This window comes from Aspergillus stella-maris (assembly GCF_047715825.1).
Source record: "Aspergillus stella-maris strain CBS 113639 unplaced genomic scaffold BDV14scaffold_32, whole genome shotgun sequence".
NCBI lineage: Eukaryota > Fungi > Ascomycota > Eurotiomycetes > Eurotiales > Aspergillaceae > Aspergillus > Aspergillus stella-maris.
The window spans coordinates 143710-166985 of NW_027396826.1; the positions used below are offsets into that span (position 1 = coordinate 143710).

At 51.0% G+C, this 23276-nt stretch overlaps 8 protein-coding genes across 8 annotated transcripts; 5 read left to right on the forward strand and 3 right to left on the reverse strand.

Annotated features, from left to right (window-relative positions):
- Positions 1–37: 37 nt before the first annotated feature.
- BDV14DRAFT_174691 (putative nucleoporin) lies at positions 38–2292 on the forward strand. Its single transcript, XM_073768937.1, has 3 exons — positions 38–1547; positions 1607–2205; positions 2271–2292. Exons 1-2 carry the CDS (start codon positions 321–323, stop codon positions 1703–1705), a joined length of 1326 nt encoding a protein of 441 aa, XP_073627473.1. The 5' UTR covers positions 38–320; the 3' UTR covers positions 1706–2205; positions 2271–2292.
- Positions 2293–2489: 197 nt separating this feature from the next.
- Positions 2490–4449, forward strand: BDV14DRAFT_174694 (transcription factor SPN1). The gene is made up of 4 exons (XM_073768938.1): positions 2490–3342; positions 3396–3478; positions 3526–4004; positions 4052–4449. The coding sequence occupies exons 1-4, from the start codon at positions 2814–2816 to the stop codon at positions 4296–4298; spliced, it is 1338 nt and encodes a 445-aa protein (XP_073627474.1). The 5' UTR covers positions 2490–2813; the 3' UTR covers positions 4299–4449.
- Positions 4450–4771: 322 nt separating this feature from the next.
- BDV14DRAFT_200794 (HIG1 domain-containing protein) lies at positions 4772–5659 on the forward strand (the record flags this gene model as incomplete). The annotated part of the gene is made up of 2 exons (XM_073773590.1): positions 4772–4812; positions 4873–5659. The coding sequence occupies 2 exons, from the start codon at positions 4772–4774 to the stop codon at positions 5657–5659; spliced, it is 828 nt and encodes a 275-aa protein (XP_073627475.1).
- A 399-nt stretch (positions 5660–6058) lies between these two features.
- On the reverse strand, positions 6059–6526 carry BDV14DRAFT_200795 (putative quinol monooxygenase; the record flags this gene model as incomplete). The annotated part of the gene is made up of 3 exons (XM_073773591.1): positions 6059–6206; positions 6304–6416; positions 6467–6526. The coding sequence occupies 3 exons, from the start codon at positions 6524–6526 to the stop codon at positions 6059–6061; spliced, it is 321 nt and encodes a 106-aa protein (XP_073627476.1).
- Positions 6527–7209: 683 nt separating this feature from the next.
- BDV14DRAFT_75549 (uncharacterized protein) lies at positions 7210–9136 on the forward strand. Its single transcript, XM_073777441.1, has 3 exons — positions 7210–7345; positions 7480–7628; positions 7689–9136. The coding sequence occupies exons 1-3, from the start codon at positions 7304–7306 to the stop codon at positions 8899–8901; spliced, it is 1404 nt and encodes a 467-aa protein (XP_073627477.1). The 5' UTR covers positions 7210–7303; the 3' UTR covers positions 8902–9136.
- Positions 9137–10362: 1226 nt separating this feature from the next.
- On the reverse strand, positions 10363–11652 carry BDV14DRAFT_75543 (chitin synthase export chaperone). The gene is made up of 3 exons (XM_073777440.1): positions 11325–11652; positions 10630–11201; positions 10363–10568 (listed from the first exon to the last, which is right to left on the reverse strand). The coding sequence occupies exons 1-3, from the start codon at positions 11560–11562 to the stop codon at positions 10386–10388; spliced, it is 993 nt and encodes a 330-aa protein (XP_073627478.1). The 5' UTR covers positions 11563–11652; the 3' UTR covers positions 10363–10385.
- A 2403-nt stretch (positions 11653–14055) lies between these two features.
- Positions 14056–14417, reverse strand: BDV14DRAFT_75592 (uncharacterized protein). The gene is made up of 2 exons (XM_073777442.1): positions 14258–14417; positions 14056–14208 (listed from the first exon to the last, which is right to left on the reverse strand). The coding sequence occupies exons 1-2, from the start codon at positions 14334–14336 to the stop codon at positions 14129–14131; spliced, it is 159 nt and encodes a 52-aa protein (XP_073627479.1). The 5' UTR covers positions 14337–14417; the 3' UTR covers positions 14056–14128.
- A 6948-nt stretch (positions 14418–21365) lies between these two features.
- BDV14DRAFT_174707 (uncharacterized protein) lies at positions 21366–21951 on the forward strand (the record flags this gene model as incomplete). Its single annotated transcript, XM_073768939.1, has 2 exons — positions 21366–21732; positions 21783–21951. Exons 1-2 carry the CDS (start codon positions 21632–21634, stop codon positions 21946–21948), a joined length of 267 nt encoding a protein of 88 aa, XP_073627480.1. The 5' UTR covers positions 21366–21631.
- Positions 21952–23276: the final 1325 nt, after the last annotated feature.

Here is a 23276-nt window from a genome sequence, read left to right on the forward strand (position 1 = left end):
GCTAGGTTCACGTGACATCTGCCAAAACACGACGGTAGCTTGGGCTGCGGTGCGCATCAACATTTAGCAGTTGACGTCCGAGCCAGCGATCACCTTTTTGCGTTGCGAGTTGCTGGGCTATACTTGCGCTCTTTGGCTCTGATTTTTACGGTGCTAGGTCATTCTCATTGAATAGGCATAGGAAGGGAATTGAAGCTACGCGCTCCGCTTTGTTCACGTTTTTTTGAGCTTCCTTCCGCTGCCCGCGCAACCGATCTATTCACCTAATCGCCGACACCACATCTTTTGATCGAGCGTACAATCACCTGCGATCTACCACTATGTCGCTCTTTGGAAATCAACAACAGTCTGGGGGAGGCCTGTTCTCAAATATCGCCAAATCGAGCCCTTTCGGTGGCAGCACAACGGCGAGTCCCTTTGGCAACACGAACACGAATACAAATACAAATACAGGGACGCAAAATGCAGGCGGTGGCTTATTTGGCAACACGAACATGGCAACGCAGCCTCAGCAGACCGGTGGTGGACTCTTCGGGCAATCGCAGCAGCAACCGCAGCAACAACCGCAACAGCAGCAGTCGGGGACTGGACTCTTTGGTGGTGCGCTTGGTAGTGGACAAGGGCCGCAGAAGCCGGCGGGGAGCCTGTTTGGAGGTACTCTCGGCGGACAGAACCAGCAGCAGCAGCAGCCTCAACAGCAGTCGAGCCTCTTTGGTGGAACGCTTGGTCAGACGCAGCAGCAGCAGCCGCAACAGCAACAACCTCAGCAGCAATCAAGCATCTTCGGTGGTGGACTCGGTCAGACGCAGCAGCAACAACAACAACCGCAGCTTGGGCAGTCGACACAACCCCAAGGCTCGAGCCTTTGGTCCCCAGGGCGCGCCGTAACGGGCGTCCACCGAACAGTTCCCATGCAGATGACCATCGTCAAGGATAAATGGGATTACTCCAACCAGACGTCTGGATTCCGGACGTACCTCTATAACCACGTTGGCGAGGAAAATGCGCCCTTCTACCAACCCGGTCCGCAAGACGACGAGACAAAATGGGAGGACGCACTCCGATCACGACCGGACTCCGGCTACGTCCCGGTGCTTGTCCGCGGTTTCTGGGAACTTGGCAAGCGCGCCCAACGCCAAAAGGACTTCCTTACCATGATGCAGACACGCCTGCACGAGATCAACAACTCCCTCACAGACCTACTCTCGCGCCACGACCTCAAAATCTCCGTCAAGATTGCCGACTGCCGCCGGAAACACCTTGTCCTCAGCAAGCGGTGCCTTGCGCTCGCTGCTAAGACGCAAGTCCTCCGCAACAGAGGGTACGCTATGGACGATGCAGAGGAGGAGCTGAAGAAGAAGCTCGCGCAGCTGGAGCGATCAGTCTTTGACCCGTCGCTTAATGGGCGTGGTGAAGAGATCTGGGCTCGTATGCTCGCTATTCGGGAGCACTCGAAGCGGTTACAAGCGGAGCTGGAGCGGGCTGGGACTGATGCTTCTGCACAGGCGGATGATGAGTTGGATGAGAATACCATGAAGATAGCTAGAAAGGTGAGCTACTGTCTTCGAAACAGATTCCCTATGATTTTCAAATTTCTAACATATACCAGATCCTGGACGACTACCACGCCCAGATCCAACACCTACAGAAGGAAATGGAGAACGTGAAGAAGGACTTTGAAGAGGCGACGAGTTCGCTGAACTAATAAGCTCTTCTACCCTCTATCTTTCTCTACCTCCCCACCCCTTCTTTCGCCCTCGTCGCACCTTGGTACGCAGTGTTTGGTTACGACTACGGAGCATGGAGTTGATGTCATTGTCCCTGCCACCGTCATTTGTGTCTCCATCGGGAAATATCAAATTCAATCATATCACTAGAAAAGAAAATCAAACACAAATGTACAATAGTAATACATCATCATCCTAAATGCCAGAGATAAGTGCGCCGAAATGCTGGTGTTATTTCCTCCGACATGTTCTCGTCTCGTACGGCCTCATCGAATGGTGGGTGGATTGATGCGGTTGATGAATTAGAGGAACTTCGTGACGAAGTCGATGGCGAAGGGAGCTAATCAAATGACAACTGTTACTCAACGGCTCTTTCGCAAACTGTTCGAAGCTGAAGTGGACGCGACATACAGAGGTAGAGGAGGACTCCGCCGGTGACGGCCATCCGGACGGTCTGGTTGGCTTGGGCCTCGCCAGCCTGTAGATTATAGTGTCAGATTCCCGATATCCTCACGGCATGATTCGCAAGTTGTATGTATGTACCTTGATCTCTTCCTTGGAGGGTTCGGGGCCTGGAAAGGTACGGGTTAGCGGAGATGCTCTTGACCATGTGGAAAACGTGGTTGCGGGTACACACCTGGAGCGAACATTTTGAATAAGATCTGGATTGGAGAAAAGAGTAAGGAGAAGGATGGTTTATAGAGTGACGATGTTATTGACTGGCCGGAAATGATACAGCTCAAGTGAACGAAAAGTCAAGCTGGGTTGATTCTGCCGCGCGCTACCGCCCGTCTTCTCTTGGTCCCGGGGCACAGCAGCTCTTTCATCTTCCTGCCACTGCCTTGTTCTTTTGTGGTTGTATCGGCTCTCTTGAATCAAATCGGGCCTTTCTCTGACTGTATCTCTTTGACTGACTAGTCCATTTTTTTCTTTTTCATCTTGTGTTTCTTCTGAAAATTGGAGGCTGGTCCTGATTCTCATCCTGACTTTACTTGGCTTTGACGCGCCGCCAGACGTCTCTCTATCTCCTTTTGTTCTACTTTCTCTGAACCTCAAACACAACCGAGTCAAGTCCGCATATTCATCATGTCCGAAAGCCCAGATCTCAAGCCCACGGCTACCACGCCACCCATCGAAAACGATGTCGAAGAGACCGAGCAGATCGCGGAGCCCGCGCAGCCACCAACCCCCGGCGCAGACGCCGCCGGTAGCGACAACGACAATGACAACAACGATAACAACACAAAGCCCGTCGATGCTGAAGAAGAAGGCGGTAATGAAGACGACGACCAGGAACTTGGCTCAGATGACGAGTCGATTCTCTCTGAAGTCGACGAAGCACAATTTGAGGACTTCGATGCCGAGAATCTAGATATTGAAGACCGGCCGCAGCTGGATATTGACGAGGAGAACCTGAAGCTTATTGGGCGGCATAAGCGCAAGAGGACCGGGGATGAAGAAGGGAGTAAGAGGAAGAAAGAGGGCAGGCGCAAGAAGAGTCGACGCTATGCGGATGAGGAAGGTGGCGGTAGTGGTGATGAAGCTGCGGGGAAGCGGAGGAAGGCTAAGAGGGCGGAGCCGGAAGAAGATGATGAGACCCTTGATCCTGCGACGCGTATGTCTTGTCCTTGTGGGAGTTATTATGAGATATATACTAATGATGTATAGGTCGCCGGAGGGCTCTTGACCGTGCTATGGACGAGGCTGTGAAGAAACCGACTAAGAGGAGGGCTAGGAAGCAGGATGGAATTGTATGTTGCGCTTCACATACATATACTGACTGTGCTAACGTCAACAGGACTTGGAACAAATGGCAGATGCTGAAATCGAAGATATGCGCAAACGCATGACCCACGCCGCGAAGATGGATGCTATCAACCGACGCGAAGGCAGACCGGCCATGCACAAGCTCAAGATGCTTCCCGAAGTTGTATCTCTTCTTAACCGCAACCAATATGTCAACAGTTTGGTCGACCCCGAAATCAACCTGCTTGAGGCAGTCAAGTTCTTCCTCGAGCCGCTTGATGACGGATCCCTTCCTGCCTACAATATTCAGCGCGACCTGATGACGGCGCTCGGGAAACTCCCGATCAACAAGGAGACGCTGATTGCTAGCGGCATCGGCAAGGTGGTGGTATTCTACACTCGCAGCAAGCGCCCGGAGCCGGGCATCAAGCGCATGGCTGAGCGGCTGCTTGCCGAATGGACACGCCCAATCCTTCAACGCAGCGACGACTACTCCAAGCGAGTATACCAGGAAGCTGAGTTCGATCCTACGTATGTCTCTCCCACCATTTCTTTCCGAGTCATACTGACCAGATTAGTAAAATCACTGCCCGTGTCAAGTCTGTCCAAGAGAACACTGCCGAAGCCCGCGCTCGCGAGCTTTTGCCTCCACGCCTGGCGAACCGTGCGCGTGCTGAAATCTCACATACCAGCTACACTGTCGTTCCAAGACCAACCATGATTCAAGAAAGCAAATTTGCGCGACCGTTGGGAGCCAGTGGTGAGGATCGATTCCGGAAAATGCGGGCGCGGCAGATCGCTGCGTCAAAGGGCACGCGACGGTAGAATTCTCCTAGCTTCGGCTCTAATGCTTGTAACTTCATCTTAGCTTTTTACCTTGTATTTCCACGGAACGGCGCACGGCAGGGCAAAGTATGATATTAGTCCTTTTTAAACACCATAAATAGCATACGAATGAATAATCAGAACATTCCATTAGTTATTCTCATTCGGCGACTGGATAAACGGCAGAGCAGGATAGCACGGCAGCGGAGAAGGATCGGTGGTACGATTGCAGCGAACAGAGCCCGAGTTTCCACCGGCAGATCCCGTCGCTCCAACGTCACCGGGCTTTGCTCCAGACCCGATAACTTCCTTGCCCTTCTCGCGTCATCCGCCCGTCAAATCTTTGCAACTTTCTTTCTTTCTCATAAGAGTTCTTAAAGAGCCCAATTGTCTGGGATTAGTCCCTATACACAGCTAAAAGCTTCCCACATACCCCTCTCCACCTAATCTGTACATATTACCCCAAAAACACCATGAAGATCCTCACCAAGGAAGAAGAAGATGCCCACTACAGGTACGCCCGCCACCAAACCCTCCGAAACTCCCCCCGGAACTTTATCTAACAATTCTCCAGTCAAGTCCTGAAGGGCGGCTCAATCGGTACAGTCCTCGGTCTAGTCGGAGGCTACGCCGGTGTCCTCGCTGCCTCCCGCCGCTTCCACACAATCCGCGACCTCACAATCCCCATGAAAGCCTTCCTCGTCACATCAAGCAGTACATTCGTCGGAATCATCGGCGCAGACCGCTCCTCTCGCGCCTACGAAGTATCCCGGAACCAATCGCGGCAATGGTACGAGAACCGCGAGGAGGCCATGCGCGCACAGGAACTGAAGGGAATGAGCTTTGCCGATCGCGCATTCGCCTGGGCTAGAGAGGAGAAATACACCATTGTCGGAACGACGTGGCTGGCTTCTATGGTAGGAAGCTTCGCGCTCGTTGGACGGAACCCTTACTTGTCGGGTCAGCAGAAGCTAGTCCAGGCTCGTGTTTATGCGCAGGGATTGACGCTTGCTGTGCTTATTGCTACTGCTGCTTTTGAGATTTCGGAGAGACGCAGGGTGCGCCGCGAGCTGGAGACGAGAAGTGAGGGTGCTGCTGCCGGTGCTACTGCTGCTGGTGCTGCGGCGCAGACCAAGACGCATGAGACTCGCGGTGAGCAGGGCGACTTGTGGAAGGAGATGGTTGCTGCAGAGGAGGAGCGGTTGAAGAAGAAGCACCTGCCTGTTTACCAGCAGCACGAGCAAGCTGTTGCGCAGGCTGAGACCAAGTCTGAGGGTTCGCCGGTAAAGAAGGCTGAGGCCGAGAACGTGCCGAGCGAGCAGAAGCAGGAGCAGAAGGATGAGGAGAAGAAAACAAACTAGAGTCTTCGAGCCGGTTTATGATTTCTGTCTGTTCACTTTCGCTTGGGGGTTGGGTATAAAAGGATAGATCGATGTTGTGTTGACTTGTATAGCATTTTCTTTTGCGTGGTTGGGCGGGTTTCTCATACCACGTTGTTGCTTGTTCTTTTATACTCTTGCTTGTACCTGTACAACTCTCTTCTCATATCTAATGACGAATTTCATTGTTTAGATGGTTGGCGTTTCTTCTCTTCCAATCTCTGCGCTTGGCCTTATATCTCGAATCTTAAATATTGCAAGAATTCATAGAGCAAGATCTTCATTTACCGCAAACAAGATTTCTTCACCTATTTAAGCCAAGATCTCACATATATGTATAGAAACTTAATCCCTGACTACCCCAGGGTAATTAGAAACTAATCAAAGCTTCGCCCTCCCATCAAAACCCGCAACGAAGCCCGCCCTCTTAATCTCCGGCTTCTCAGCCAACAACCCCCCAATGGCATTAAAGAACGTCTTGAATGCCGCGGTTGACGCATGCTCCTTCAAGTTCTGACCGTCCGTGTACCTATCATAATGAAATTAATATCTGAGCCGCATAAATTATCTCATCCCCAACAAGGTTGGTCTAGAAGAAAAGGAAAAATAGAGAGGGAGAGGGTTACTTCTCAACAAGCACGAACTCCTCCTTCCCCTCCGGCTGCAGAGCGAAATAGATCTGCGTCTTGGGTTCGTTCTCCTGGATCCATTTTGAGAGGGTTGAGAATGCGGAGGCGATCTGGAGATTTAAGGTCAGTTACGGTCTTGGACGATTGGAATAGTAAGTACCTCGTTAAATTTGCCCGGCTTTGGCACAAGTTTCACGACGTTGTAGATCTCTTTACCCATGATATTGATTGTCTAAGACTGTATGTTTTGGGTACTTGAGAAGTTGGGTATGAGCTTGAGAAGGTAGTGGTGAGTAGAAGAAGTTGTCTTAGTTCGGCTGTTGCGGAAGTGGAGGCGAGAAGATGCCGAGGATGTCAGAGGTCAGGATTAGTAGTTGTTCTTCAGTGGTTTCTACGCAACGCTTGTTATTTGTGCATTGTCAGTGTCTAAGGGGGTACAGTCCAGCTACTTTTGCGTTACCTGCCAGAGTGTTTTACTACTCATTAGTATTGGTTCTATATATGGACAAGGATCGTCTTGGTCGAAAGCATAAGGATATATTTTCCGACATCAAGGAAACTGTTAAGGATAGTAGCCCCAACGCACGTTGTAGCACCTTATCTGTTTTTGGTTATTTAAAATACCTTCAAATATAACTTGCGTAAGCCAGATAGTTAATTATACTCCTACAACAAATGAACATATTGATATCGAGACGCTCTGGGAGCCCTCGAGCTTCTCGTTTCAGAGCAGTGCTGACATTTGCCCGTCTATCTTGCCCATAACATTTATCAGGTGACTCTCATGACCAATTTAAGCAATTTAGAGACGAGGACTTGCAAAGCATCTCAGAGCGATGTATAAAAGCAGCTGTAGTTCTAGACCTCAAAACCACGTGCCCCATGTATAAGGCAAACATGTGACGTCATGGCTGCTCACGTGCAATCAATGCACCCTTTCCTTTGGTGAGAAACAACATTCTTCAAATTTCGATCAAGCGACAGGGTCATCGCCAAGATGAAGAAGACACTGCTTCTGGTGTTCATCCATGGCTTCAAGGTACGTCAGCATCACGTTTTCACCGCATAGACTACCTGGCGGAGGGGCTTGATTTTTCCCCGCATATAGACCGCATATCCATGTCGAAAAATCGCATCTTGATAGACTGCTAACATACGGCTCGGCGCATATAGGGAGGCGATGATACATTCGGGAACTTTCCGCAGAATTTACAAACCCTCCTTAGTCGCAAGCTACCTAATATAAGCGTCACGACGCTCGTCTACCCGAAGTATGAGACCCGTGGCGATTTGAAGGAAACGGTATATGCGTTCCGGGAATGGTACGTTTATGGTCTTACATTCCTCGAATAGACCTTTAGACTCTAGCTGACAAATCTCAGGCTACAAAATCAAGTTATAGATCTGGAAGTCGAAAACGAAACAGCCTCACCAACGGTTGATCCCTCTGTCCACGTCTTCCTAGTTGGCCACTCGATGGGTGGTATCGTCGCTGCAGACACCCTTTTGCTCCTCGCTTCCGAACAGCCAATACCGGCGAGAACGTCGCCACAGTCATCACATCACAAACTTGACGAAGACGGGGACGATACCGCAGGTGCGAGCAGCACCAATTTATCCGAGTCCGGCTCGTTCATGTTCCCGCATATTCAGGGCGTTTTTGCTTTTGATACTCCGTATCTCGGAATTTCTCCTGGCGTGGTATCATATGGCGCCGAAGGGCATTATAAAAACATCACGTCTACATATAATGCTTTCTCAGAGGTTGCCGGACTATTTGGATACGGAGGGAATAACGCACCCCAGAAGAATGCGTCAGCACCTGCAACTAATGTAAAGGGCTCACTGCCCCCGGCATCTGATTCTGATGCTGCTGCAACACCGTCCTGGCAGCGATGGGGACGTTATGCGATGTTCGCGGGTGCCGCGGGCGCTGTCGCTGCTGGAGGAGCCGCGGCGATGTACTCCCAACGCCAACGTCTGACGGACAGCTGGGGTTGGGTCTCGTCACATCTCACGTTTGTGGGCTGCCTAGCACGAAAAGCAGATCTCCAACATCGCGTTTCCCAGTTGGCACAGGTGCGCAAGGATCGAGGAATCAAGAGTGTCAATTTCTACACATGTCTAGGAAACAGTGCTTCATCTTTGGTGGAGAGCAATGTCAACGAAACAGGCAACAGCCAGCCTCAATCTTTCAGCTCCAAAATCATACGCTCAAAAGATCGCACTTTCTGCACACTGCCGGAGAATGCGAAGGAGGCAAGCCCAGATAAGCCGAATCGCCAGTCGGGACCAGGACTGGAGTGGGTCAAGGCCGTGAATGATAGAGCCACCGACGAGATCAAGGCTCATACCTGCATGTTCCTCCCGAAGCAGAATCCGGCCTTTTCTGACCTGATCAACATTGCTTGCACGGCAATGGTCAGGTCGGTCGACAGGGGTTGGTATAGTACCGCTCGAGGCCAGGCAGTGTACGGAAACCACGATGCAGATGTTGACACTGACATGCCGCGGCCCGAGCAAGACCGAGCACACCATCGAGCCGAAAGCGGGACCGTCGATAATGACGGGGACGAGGACGTCGTTGTCATTTGATTGAACCCCATGAAAATGGAACCATCGTCCATCGGATAGCTCCGCTTCGAATTATTTATCGTCAGGCCATAGCCAAGTCCCGGTTGAACTTGGCTGTGGATTATGCTTGGTGGGTGGTGATTCTTCAGCTTTGGATCACCGTTTTAGTTACCAGCCTACTGGACCCCAGCCTTACTACGTTAGTGGCCGATTTTTCATGATTCTGCATCTCTCTTGTCTGTGCGAAATAGAGGATTCAGCGGGATACACTCAATCACATGGAAGGAATGGCATGAGTCGCAACAAGAGCGACCGGAAGTCTTCTGGAAACCGTCTCGAGTCAGTCAGGCAGGTGCCTAGGGTCCCCGTGCGCGACTATCGACTCACCAGCGCGAGCCAGGACCGCGAGCAGGATATTACTTCCCGTGTCTTCAGTGGTTGACTAGGTTATAGTCTAGTTTTCTAGTGGCACAATTATCCTGCGCGCTTCCATGTCCATTCATCGGAACATTCGACCGGCTCCTGCACAGGCCGCTTCGCTATCAGCTCTCTTCAAGCAGCCCACAGTATCATGCGAGAATCATGTTCTTCAGTCTTACTCGGACGTTATCCGGCAGAGGCAGTTCCGTATTTGGAAGGAAACTTTGATTACCAAGGATGAATCGTTCCTGATCCTGCCGGCTCTTTGCCGGCAAAATCTCTTCAGATCAATTTTGCAACGCTACGTTGCATCTTGATGCCAAAATGGAGTACAGGCATTCGAAGCTTACGACGCCACGGCGTCCGGGCCTGGAGTCGTGGGATTCGGCCTATCATTCCCTGCTTCGACGGTCGAATGGGTAAATACTAAATCCTTCTGCTGGACATAGGGTTTGATGCCGATATCCTTGGGTGCTCTTTTAGAATGTTCTCGACTTCCTTCCCCTTTGGGAGATAATTGGCGGAGAGTCTAGCACAGTCACTGAATCTATAGTGCATGGATTATATCTATGCACTACTCCGGAGTTCGGACTTGAAATTCAGGAATGACCGGCAATTATGGAGCCAGGTAATTTCAAGAAAATCTGGTTCTGAAATCCACTATCGATGACCGATATGATGACCCCAGCCGTTCCTGTCTTGGCGGGCTCAGTCGGAAATCGTTTGCGCCACGGCGTTCTGGCGGCAGGCGGATGCACGGCATAACCGTGGCTAGATTAATCGGAGATGAGATGGTGGAAGCAGAGGCTGAGAAAGGGAGGAAGATAGTGATGAATTCAATGTGTTTGATGTATGACGCTGTCGCTGTCGCTATGAAATACAAAGTATGTAGGCACAGAAAAAAACCCAAACCAACGCAGGCAATTATTAAATATATCCATCCAGATCTAAACAAGAATTGCTCGCTTCAAAAGTTCGTAATCGTAAATATGTACTCCGCGCGGAGAGGAAGTCAAAGAACTGGAAACGCCTCGAAGTAGCACACTGGAAATGCTGCATAGATGCTCGGGGTCGAAGAAAAGAAACTAATATCCGTGATTGTACGTCGACTGACGGTGGTGGTACATGCTCCCCGCATACTCGGAGTTCGTGTCCTGAAAGACTGTATTCCGGCGGTCTTCGTCGTGCAACAGTTCTTTGACTTCCCAGTTGTTGGGCTTGATTCCGACGGAGAATTCGAGGTCTTCTTTTGTGATGTAGTCCCAGAACTAGATATACAGTTAGAACGGCGGGGACTGGAGAGACACAGAACATGCGTGTTTGACGTACCTTATAAACCATCATGACGGCGAGTAGGTTGCAGAAGGTTGCGAAGAACAGTCCGTCTAGGTAATGCTGGACGTTGTCGCAGATGGTATCTCCAAAGGCGTACATGATGACCTGGCCCGCAATGAAGACAATGAGGCCGAAGGCGATGTGGCCTAGAGGCCAGCGGTCCTCGAGGGTGTTCAGAACAAGGAGAAGCGACATAATGAGGTATACCGCGATGCAGATGGCGTTGATCACGTATAGGATGACGAATAAAGCAACGGTGCTTGTCGGGTTCAATCCACCCCAGGACTTGAACGTCAAGATGGAAACCAGGAACGACACAGCGAACATCATCGTTGATGTCAACCGGAGGAGCCAAACTGATAGTGCCGTGCCATCCTCATACAGCTGGAACCCGACGAAGCCGTTCACGAGCAGCGATGTACACAGCGCCGAAGCAAGACCGTTTTGAACTGCGACGAACCAGGGAAAGGGTCCGCTTCGGGGCGGGACTACACCCGCGTCGATGACGAGCGAACACACGGTAAGTGCCATATAGATATAGAAGAAGGTGATAATCTCCTTGCGGCCTGAATTAAGGAAGAATGCCGATTAGTGGGGCTGTTATCTCCGTGGCATGTGGACATTGTGTTTTGCGGTTCCGGGGTATCAAAATCAAAAATTGAAGGTAAAACCATGTGCGAGAAACTTACCCACAGCGGTAAATTTCGACCTGACATGCAGAATCATAATCACAGTCATGATCAAGGCGATGATGTGCATGAAAGATGCACCGCCCTCGAAAATGATTGTATTGGCCAGTTCGACATTGCGCGCGTAGCAGTTGGGGACGATGCCGGTGTCACCTGTTATGGGGGACGATGGGCCGACCAGGGAGCAGAGCGGCAAGGCTGCCTTCTTGCAGATATCGTCAAAGTCGCCGAATCCCATGATGGCGAAGCGATGGTATCTGCGTTGATCGTACTTTTGACTCCTCGATTTGATAATCAGTTGCCTTCTAACTGTTTGTCAGGTGGATTGCGATAGGGGGCTCCGCTCCTGTCGCAACGGGGAATCAGAGGGGCAGTGCCGGGCAACGATCAACGATGCGCAGGAAACGACAGACAACAGGTTAGTGAAATGAAAGCGAAGCGATGGAGGGGTCAATCCCAGAGAGGAGAGAGAAAGAAATCGCCTCAGCGAGGCTGGAGGAGGAGGGGGTTCTGGAGTTGCGGCTTTGAAGCAGCATCACGGGACACGCTAGTGTCAGATCGAGGCTGGGCGAGGCTGGGTTGCCGCTTGACTGGAATTGGCCTAGCGCAGTCTTCTATATAAACTACACACGCTAGCCATATCCGGAACCTTGTTTACCCGCTGCCGGCTCTTCTCCGGAGTCCTCTCTCTCTCTGTCTCGTCACATCTCACCTCGCACTCACGAAATCCACTCCTACTATGGTGGTAGCGTGTCTATATTGATGACTGTGTCTCTATACTGGCAGGTTTTCCGAGGCCTGGAAGTTGAGATCAAAACAGGTATCTCATCAACTTTTGAATCCGGTTGATAGCGCTAGCCGAGTCTGACGCAAGCCAGATCCTGCCTCCAGAATTCCAGATCAACCAAAGAACATTCCTTCCAAAAGTCCCCACCGCGCTCTGCAAGCGAAGTCTTCGCTGCTGTTTGGTCTCAGGAATTATTATCCAGTCAAATAAATTTGGACTTGAGACTGTGCGGGCGAACCGAAACCCTGATCGCCATCAGTAATAACAGGGCTTACTATTGCCGCAGTGCAGTATTATGGCTGTTATCTTTTCATTGCACCTGCAACGAGCACCCACGCAGGTAGTCGTCATCATAAAGCACGCAAGGTTCAACTTCGGCCGGACTGCCCGCCATCAATAATCGCTTGCTCTATTCCCGGTGTGGTGCCATTTCTGCCGTTGAATGAGTGGGCACTGGTTGTCTCGTATTGACATGGGTTCCTGGCCGTTCTTCGGAAGATCTCGCATGACGAAAATTGGCAGGGTCTGAAACACGATAGCTATCGGATGGAAATCGTCAAAGTCTTGGTATCTCTTGACGGGGCGTGATTGCATCATGCTCTCCCACGTTACAGCTAACCAGAGCGGGTGGTCGAATAACGGGTGCCCAATGGGCGACCTTCTATTTCTGACTTGACACGAAGCATAACTTCTATCGCGGGTTTTATCTTCCGCCGTTGTTCCCACTTCTCAGGCAACTACTGGTTTACTCCTTCTGGCAGAAGTCCCTGGATTATTCTTGCCGGTGCCTTTCCACGACAAGCCCTAGCTTAAGGTTCCTTGAGCTGACGGTGGGGCTGCAGGCACTGCCGGCCGGTGCTCCAGTTTTCCCATAGATTAACCGTTCACTCCTGCAGCTTCATAGGCTGTTGCTATCTTATTAAAGCTTCCCTGCGCATACTCGGCTCCACGCTAAATGACAATTGCCGAAGTTTACTCCATCAGGTGCTTTCAACAAGATTCCACTGTTCCACCATGATAACTTTGTACCTTGTCATTTGCATTTCGTACCGCCTGCATGAAGATCCCAGTTAGCGCCACGTGCCGGGGAAGGCTTGAAGCGTCAACGGCCGTTAGGGACAGCGTCGATCTCCCATTTTACCGATCAAGCCGAAACTGATGATGCTATAAACAAGCGGGTCCGCCCTGAGACTAACTAGAGTTTCCACTTTAGAATTCCTTCACAGTCCGCACTCCGCAGCCGCGGTATAGCTTCGGAACGGTCAAGTCTCGGAATATGACGCTCGTTCCATAACGCTGGTATCTCCGTCTGGTGGAGAGTGTCCAATTTTCGGTGGCAGCAAAGGAAGCCCGCTGGTTGGTCCCGGCTCTGTTCTCCATCAATCCTTGATATTTAATCTTTATTCCGACAAGTACGACTACGAGATAAATAGAATAATAACAGAGCTGCTCGAATAATAATACCAGGGTCAATCAGGAAACACCTTTCTTTTTCTCCCTTTCATCTCCCCTGTCGAGTAACCTAGCCTGCACCTGGCTTGTGACGGGACCCTAATCCTTGATACTGGCAGTGACAAGTTGGACCACCTACCTCTTCACCATGATTGAGTATATATAATACTTCTTTCTCTGTACACTCTGAGCGCCAAATCGATCACTTTCTTCCAATTCTGGATCTTTGAATGCTCACATTCTCTACGGATTCAAGCGACCATCATCGTCACCAACCAACTCATACTTCAAGCGATCTACAATACCAACGTTCGCCTCACCCGTCAGATTTGCAACATGTGCAATCACTTCAAAAACTACTACATATACAGCACCTGCAGCAATCCCAGCTCGCATTTTATCCGCACATCAATGGATGAGCCCAGAGAGCCTCGTTGTCCGCAATCTCCACACGATCGGTTCATAGTGGTCGTGGGCAAATGTGTACTCTGCAATCGCCACTGACGATCCACCATTTAAGCTCTCCAAGACCCTATCGTGGCTTTACCTCTCTTGTATACGAAGGTTACAGATGGCCTTCTTCGTTTCTCGTCGACACCTTATCTCGGGACCCAGGCCGGATATGAATTGATTTTGCGATGATACCTGTGTGTTTTTATTATACGACTGGCTGGTCTGGATTCTCCCTGCATACGTTTCGCTGCTTTCGACAGCCCTTTTATTGATTGGGATTGAATGGGATTGGATCGCGTGCTAGAGGACGGCGTTTGCATGGCGTTTGGGAATGGGACTGGGACAAAGGAGCTGGAGTTTGAAAGTTGATGCGTCTAGACGGATTTGAAATTGGAAGTGGGCACGATATTCAATTCTGTATCATAACCATTTTGTGTCTTTCAGAAGTTCTGTACTATCACATGCGTCACTAGTGGGAATCAATCAGGAGATGCTCTTTGCCTTGAGCTTATGCGCCTTGACCTTCACTGCTTCCGGCACTCCATCTGCAGACTCGAGATTAAAAACGTCTGCCAAGGCTCTAGCTGCTAGTCCTATTGCTCTGAGATGAGGTCCAGAGTCTGTGCTCCTCCTCATTGACTGGGGTTGTGGCCGGCAAGTGCTATCCATCCCTCCTTCCCTGCACACGGACCAGGACCAGAGCTCTCGGATGCTTCTCCCTCCGCACGCCCACGCCCACGCCCACTGACTCGACGCGACTCGAGGCCTCTCGACCTTCTCCCCCCGGCGGTCCTTGTCCCACGCGTCCGACCAGTTGGAGTTTGTCGCGGCCGTCATTTCTTTTCCTCGGCGAGCTGCCACCGACGCTGCCCTGCTCGCACGCTTTATCACGGCGCACACCCACCCAAGGCCCGGAGTGCGACCTCTGCCATCTGGGCCTTCGAAGCCTTGCGAGCTTGCGCACAGCTCCCAATCCAGAATAATTGCGAGTGGAGTGAGTGGAGGAATAGAGCCCGCACGACCCCTTGGGTTCTTGCAAAGTGCGTGGTCTGGAGTAGTCCACGCTCGATGTCGCGGAATTGCCTTTCTTGCGCAAGCACGCTTCCCACTGGGCTTTCGCGGTGGCGGCCGTTGGATTACTATCGCACGAGTCGGCGGTCGATTTAATTTGTGGGAGAGTGCTTGAAAACAAAGAAGGCCAGCGCCGTGCACGAATCACGGCATTTCCACGGACTGTTAAGGAATCCCTCCAGGTCACAGGAGCTTTAGGCTATGCGCCAGCGCCTCGATGACTCGCGACAGCCAATCTGGTTCTCGGGCCGATCGCAGCTTGCGATGCCTTGCTGCGGCATTGGATGACGCTACGCTCCCTAGCATGTATCCCGCACTGTTGCGTCTTCATACATATACTCCTGCATCGCTGTAGGATGCCTTGCCTTGATTCTTTTCCCCAGATTTTGTGAGTACCGGCCGATGAAACCGCGAGAAATTAGTGCCGCGATAGCCGTCGTCTTCTGCGCCGATGCTCTTTTGCCCCCCTTTGCTCCCAGAGTCAGAGTCAGCCTGCGTGAAGCAATTCCCTATTTCGAATGCCTGTTCAGATCGTATGCTCGCACGCTATTCACACCTAACGATCGATGGTCCTTGCCCCGTGTCAAACGCGCAATTACCGAAGTCTAAATTAATCTGGCACAACCCGAGTGCTTAGTTGTCGATCATATCATCCTTGCTCATATATCTCTTCTCCGGGCGGACACAACCCCTTACCCTTGCCTGCGTTCGTCGCGCGAACCGCTCGGAAGGCAGAAATATGTGATGACGACGCCTCCAAACTAGCAAACCATATTGTATAACTGGACGAGAACCACGGAAGCTGTGCCGCGGGAAAACGTTTCATAGAGATCGCGCCTCACATGAATTGTTGGGACAGCGTCACTCGATCAGACACGGATCATCAATACAGCAACGTTGTTACACTGCGCTAAGGCTTGCGACCCCGGTGCCGGTGGCAGTGAATCTGGAAGCCGGCATCTACCCAACCACGGAGCTATACCGCAGCCAATCCCACCCCAATAGTCATCATCACATTGGCTGCCAGATTTTTCAAGTGATCGCGTCCCGTAGTAAAAGGAGAGAATGCTACTGTCGATCGGGCGGTTACGCAATCATGAACTCACTTGACTCTGCTCAATCATGCTAGCAACGGCCGTATACTCCGGATTCGACTACGCGGTACGGACAATCATATCAGATGTTCTGCAGGTACTCTTTGGGACGGAACCAGTTCAGCATATGATGGCTGACTGGGGTGTCTGTTAAAACTACGTGACGTCGGCAGCGGACAAGTTATACCCCGTAGACAGGAATCTCACCAGCTGTCAGCTTTCAATCCTGTTATTGAAGAAGTATCCACCTGCGGAAATCTCCCGCCTTGGTGTCCGTTGCAATCGCGGATGGCCATCCTCCACGGCTAAATGCCTTGACTCTGCCATTTAGCCTTGATCGTGATCCTGCTGGCTATACACAAAGGCTAACGCCCCCCGTGCGCCTGGGCGTGATGAGGATCGTACTCGTACTGTTGTGATAACCATGGAACCCAGGATCCCCCAAAAGCCTTAGCTTGCACCTGCAAACATCCGCGAGCAGCTAGTTATCAAAAGCTCCGTGCGCAAGCTAGGGTGCCACGGTGCAGTGACCGGGGTCAATCGCAACCCCGTAATTAGCACGGCCTCCACCAATCGCAAAATTCTCCAGAGCTATCGCGCTGATTCGATCCTGACCCTGATTCACGGCTCTCGGATAACCTGGACGGTTGTGCACCTACGATTGTGTATACTCCCGCTATAGCAGGGATCTTATCCGGTTATCTACTGCTTAAACAGGGATGCCGTGATAGATATCGTCAGCTACTTTATGGACTGAATATCGTTAGGAATCGGTTAAACTCGGCCGAAGCTTTTCTCTTTTGATTTTACTGTTCAAGGTAAAAAAGTAGGGGTATTAACTTGTTCTTTAGTCTATACAGAGTGCTTATCATATGTTGACCGTTACTGAGCTATCGATCTTAGATCGTACCTATGTTGAGCAACTTGGACTACCCGGCCACGGCTACCTACGTAGTCTCCTACCCCTTGGAGATAGTCCCCGCTAGATTTTCTGACGATTAATACCCAGTAAATATCATCCAGGCAGACAAATTAATCACGCCTTGTATAGCAGAAAAAAGAACGCAGACTCGATATTGAAGTTGGAGAGACGTGTGTCCTTCTACGGGCTTAGTGTACTACAACTGTACCTATCAATTACCCACTTATCCAACGCACCGGGTCCCAACCTGACCCCAACTCAAAGTCCCAACTCACAAACTCCAAATGAAGGGTCTGACTCTGAACTCCAACTTCAAGTCACAGGAAATACGGACTACCGACTAAGGAACTTGACTTTAGTACCCGGAGTCCCGGACCCGTGCTTCTTGGCTTTTGTCGGAGAGAAGGCTGGGTTTTGTGTACTTTGTACCTGCATACTTAGGTTTATATTCGGCATAGGTAAATAAGTACGCCTGACAGCGTGGGTATTCTGTCCCGAAGCCCTAAGTTGATTTGGTGAACAAACGCTCGCGATTGCCTTGTTATTGTTTGAAGATTCGGCTGGGTTGATTGGATGGCTTGCTAATACCTCCAAAAGGTGCGTTACGTATGAGTCGAATCTGCAGGAAGGCAGGTGCATTTGTACGTGCGTACAATAGTACGGAGAGCTGAGTCTGCACTCTATACTCTGCAGAGTTTGGCGTACCCACTGTATGGAGTCCGTTCGTAGTTAAGCTGGTAGCAGTACGGAGTAATCACTAGAGTCGTAGACCCAGAACGAACTCGTCACTAACCCATGCTAGGAGTCTAAGAATCCCCGCTGCCCCGCTGACTTTCTTCAGCCACTTGCTCCGTGAATTACTAAATCTGCACAAGCACGCTCTGCGGCACTATGAGGATGAGCCTACATACACGGTCTCGCCCTTGCCTAGGTGGCTGTGAAGCCAACCACGCACAAAGCCCTTGGAAGAATGCGAATCCAAAAGACTGACGAGAGATGTTGCTGGTACCAGATACCGACCAGAGTAAGCTCTAAGCTTCCGACAGTGGTAAAACTTTCCACGCATATCCAGATCGACTCGGAATAAGCCCTGTTAGGATTTGCAGCGTACCAAAAACCTCATAGGCTAGGTTCTACACTCGGAATAAGGAGCTAGGCTCCAATGTTAGAGTGGAAGCTATCAAGTGCAGATCAGGGAACTCAAACAAGGACGAAGTTTACGTGTCCATTGTCCAAAGCGCAAGGTACAAGTGGAAGCTGGGACTCGGGACGGGAACACGAGTCAGGCTGCGACGAACCTAGGGACCTGACTCTGTCTTTCGATGTCAGTTGCCACTTACCAAGCTGTTTTGCCCTGGTGCAGGGTGCAGGATGATAGATCGACCCGTCTGGATTTCTTTGTCTGGACTCTGGATTCTGGAACCGCGAGCATGGGTCCGGACTTTCCGAGTTCCCGAGTAGCTTGGACCTTGCCTTGGTTAAGTACCTGACTCGTTCACCCGGTGGTTCTGCACTTCTGCTAGTTTGCTGCTAACTTGCTAGCCTAACGGCTTCAGGTCCCGGTGGACTACGGTATGGATTTGCATGTGGGTCTGGGTACGTCCGGCGGGTTTAGTCTTGATGCCGATTGAGACTACTGCCTGATATTGGAGTAGCTGAGGTGGCGTGAGGAATAGTCAGGAACAAAGGATGCGATTCAGGAACGTAGACAGGGAATCGGTCATCGATCAGGAACAGTCGAGTCATGGTTGTTGAGCCAGCGGGCGGTGCCGTCCGTATCACGGGTAGTTCAGGTACGTAGACTTGACATGACTCGTGATCTTGCACGGGATCTTGGTGGCTGTTGGAGAATGAGGAGGTGGCTTTGCAGACACTGCAGATGCTTTCTTTCGTGGAACCTGTCTCTGCGATGAGACCAGATGAATGTTGAGTACTTTGTACTCACTGAGTTGGTGGAGAGTGGAGGTCTTGTCCTGCTTCCAAATGCTTGGGACCTGGAATGGATACAGAGGGAAGGCACGACTCGACACCCGGAGGTGTGAAGGGTGAACTAGGAAGGGAAGGTGCGAAATGCGAACCCACTCCACCTGCCAGGCTGAGCTTCTTCAACAAACCTCTCCGAAACTTGTTCAAACGACCTTGGGAGAATTAATGACCCATCTACTCTACTAGTCAACTGATGGAACATGTACCACGTGAGCTTAGAAACCTCCTGCATTGAAGCCACTAAACAGATCGTCGAGCTCGAACCCGCCCCCGTGCCAGAAATATGAGTTCCCTGTTTGGGGGAAACCGTTCGAGTCGAGCACTTGGTCAAACGAATTCACCTCAGGTATGATCATGTCCTGAAATCCCGGGCCATCGAATGAGTGAAATTGACTGGGAGTGGGAACTTCAGAAACAGAAGTGTTTGGCTGAAGCACGCGAAAAGCCTCCTCCATCGTCATCGATTCAGACCCAAACCCAGCATCCTCACTTGGAACAGGACTGCGAATCAAACGCCCCTTCTTGAAGCTCGCCTCCAGCTGTTTCCAACCTGCCCCAAGAAGATAAACTTTCGTGGCGTCGCAGATCCGAGCATCTTGGAGTGGAGGCGTCCTGACACCGTTGATCCACCTCTCAAGGCGATCTAAAACAGTCACGAAGATCTGATCTGCCTCGACTGCGACAACTTCAATCTGAGGCCACCGGTATTTCATCCAGCGAAGGATCATGGGGATCGAGCGCAATGCGTCCGTGATTTCGACCGCCCTGTTCGGTTCCAGGAAGCTCCTTTGTCGGCGCCACATGAGGTCCAGACCAGATTTCGCTTCCTCGGCTAACATCACTTCGCGAAACTCGACTTTAGAAGCAAAGGCTTGAGACTCCAGCTGTTCTCGCCAGCACTTTGGCCGAGCACGGACATTCTCGAGCCATCCAGGGGCGGATATCGCGGCACCGCAGCTCTGTGGGTGAAAGAGACCCATGGTGATTTCAGACTCAAGTTGTCTGAATGCGGATAGGCAATTTGCAGTTGCAACTCTGGCACCTTGATCAGGCGTGGCTGTTGGTACAATAGGATACTGGACAGATGGGCAAATTTGATCAATATCAAAAACCTTCGTCATCAACATCTGGTTCTGCGCATTCATCGTATAACAGGTCCAGAATATTCTTCGTTGACTTTCGATATCAATCTGGTGCTGCATGTTTTCTGGGGTTGGCTCCGATGCAGCCCTATCTGAATACAAAGCGCCATTGCTGCCTGAGAACAAGCGACAGAGTTGACCACCGAGGAGTTGACGAAGCCGTAATGGCACAGGAGCATGATTACCTGGAGCTGCGTTAAGAGGTTTTGCTGCCAAAGAACGTCCAGATGCATGATGGCGCTTTCCCAGAACTCGTCTACTGCTTTAGTTGCTCGGATCCTATCATGATGGATCAGAGTATGCGCCTGGTTCTGTTAACCCCTGTACGGTAGGTCATTGAAGAGACGTACACTGATGGACAGCGCCATGCACACGACGTAATTATCGAAGAGGAATCCATTTCTGCTGCAAACCCTATCACATCGCTCCATGAGCTCCGCTTCTCCCAAAATCGGATACTGAACTAAGTAGGTCTCTGAATAATGCTTCAACATGATATTTAGCACATTCCATGGAATGGAGGCAATGTTTCTCTTCTGATGGGACATCGAGACCCTCGACCAGCTATCTGATTTGATGCCGCGTATTTCCCCAAGCCGCGAAGTTGGTAAAGGCGAGGAATTCAGGTATGGCGCGGAACCCCAGATCGTTAAACCAGTAGAGGAGCTGACTGCACTATCAGTGATTTCCTTCAAGCTCAATACCCCGATCAAGTCCTCTCGCACTTTATGACGCTCTGATCCCTCACCCTTCTCGGTAGTCGAGGCCGGGGCATGGACGGACTGCGACTGCAACGAGGCCAATTCCAATTCCTATCGGGCCACCTTTTCTTCCAGGAAGCTCACTAAACTGCGCGGCTGCTTTTCACCAGTTGCCGGATTGAAGCCGGTGCACTCGATGCCGACAGTAGCGCAAGTGCCGCATTGTGGGTACGTGAGGTCGCATCGGACCTTGTGTTTGCGGCACCGCGCACAGGCTCGCGTTGCGCGGGGATTGCGGTCGGAGGATTTGTGCGGCGTCATCGAGATGAACGGAGTTTACTTCGTTAGCATTCGTCTCATGTTTCGGGCATGGCGTTCTACGGGCAGCAGAAGCCATCGCATTGCAGCTGGTTGAGTGAGAAAGACGGAAACCAACGACGCTATGAAAGAGACTTGCGAAGAATATTACGCGGGGAGAGCCAGCCAGCCAGATTATTGCGCTTGCGTTAGCCTATCATTGACTCTTAGAGTTGGAGTAAGCTGGAGAAGTCTTATCTGGGCAAGGATGACCATACCCTAAAACAGTAACCTGGAAACCTCCAAGGGTTGTTTCACCAATGCCCCTAGGGTCCCTGAGAAGCACCGAGATCGGAAGTCATGGCCCTTCTGCAATCATGTGTACGATGCTGAAGCCGAAGAATGAAATGCGATCTGCGACTTCCTAGTTGCGGTACCTGCGTCCAGCTGGGGGCGGAGTGTTGCACTACTGATCATGGCCTCGGAGAGAATGTCCCCAGAAGGTAAGTCTATTCCACCTGATGTCTCATCGAGACGGTCGCTGACGAACTAGTTACATACATTCACTGCAGCGACAAGTTGAACGACCCGAACAGCAAATTCAGACCCAACGGTCATGCACCCAGAGGGATTCACACCATCCTCCCCCGGCAGATCGGCAGCTTCCACGGGAATATGGCTATATTGGGGCGAATACCTCAGTGGATCTGTTTGATTGACTTTGTCAACTCTTCGAACTTTCATCGACGCAATGTCCGCCGACACCTGTTCGCGGAGGCGCAACGATTCCTGTCGTGCAGCCACTGTCTATAGTATCGGGACTGCACCTTACCTCTATACTGACCCCTTCACTACAGAAAGATCTGGTTTCTTCTTCTATTGAAAGGTTAGGGTCAGAGCTGCCTTCAATCATGTCAAAGAGTCAGGAGCAAATATTTCTACAAGACGCCAACCCTATTCTTGCCTGCGACTTGGATAACAACCGATTACTCCGCATAGTACTACTGTCCGTATTTGCAATCTCTGCTCGCCTGATGTCGCAAGAAGGCAGTGCAGAGTATGCATATTTGGCCAATATCTGCTGGAGCGAGGTTCATAGTGAACTTAAAGCCTCCGCGCAAGTTGCTACGTTTGAAGGGAACACACTCGAGCAGGTCAGAGTCATTTGTCTGCAGGTAATCCACCAAATTGTGTTTCCAGGCGGGAGTAGGATATCCTTGGATTTGTCAAACGCCACTCAGCTTTTTCTAGCTACGGCACCCTGCATACCGAGCGACGACCAGGAAGCGGTGGACTCCTTATTGCAGCTAGGGCTTTTCTTGTCACAAGTTGAGGCGTAAGTCTATCCTAACCTAAACTTCGACATACAAGGGCTGAGTTGCCCTTTAGTATGCTATGCTGCCATTTCAAGCGACTCTCAATGCAGTATAAGGCTCTTCGCGCTCTATCTACCCACCCAAGAACATGGCTGGACATAACTACGCAGGTATCGCAGATAAGGGGAGAAAATCAGGGGACGACAGAGGCCGAAGTGAGCGCAACTCTGTTAGGATTCGGACTAACCCCAGACTCGCCGGAAATACTGAGTCCAGAGAAAGCTTTGACATGCCTTTCATTTCACCCGGTATTCACTGCGGACATAACCTGGCTGGAAGCCGAGCCACCGACTGCTCCCTGCTCCCCAGGGCTTATTAAATCCATCTCTCAAGCAGCTCGATTCTACATAAGCCACCTGTCCGGCCAATCCAGCCCTACAGTGCTAAGCGTGTGAATAACACTGGAGCGGGTGCTGCAAGCGGGATTAATCTGGGTAATCCTTATCATCTATCGACTGCACACGACTGATGATGTTGATATCGCTGATCTGCTGAGGCCAGTTACACAAACTGACCGTGTCTTGAGTATACTGTGTGAGAGGTGGAAGCCCGCACTGTCTTACTATACTCGACATGGGATATTATTCGGTCGAAGGCATTATCTTTGCTGTTCATGACTCGGTTCGCAGTGTATACTTAGTAGCTAGCATGTGGACATAACTGTGCTCTGT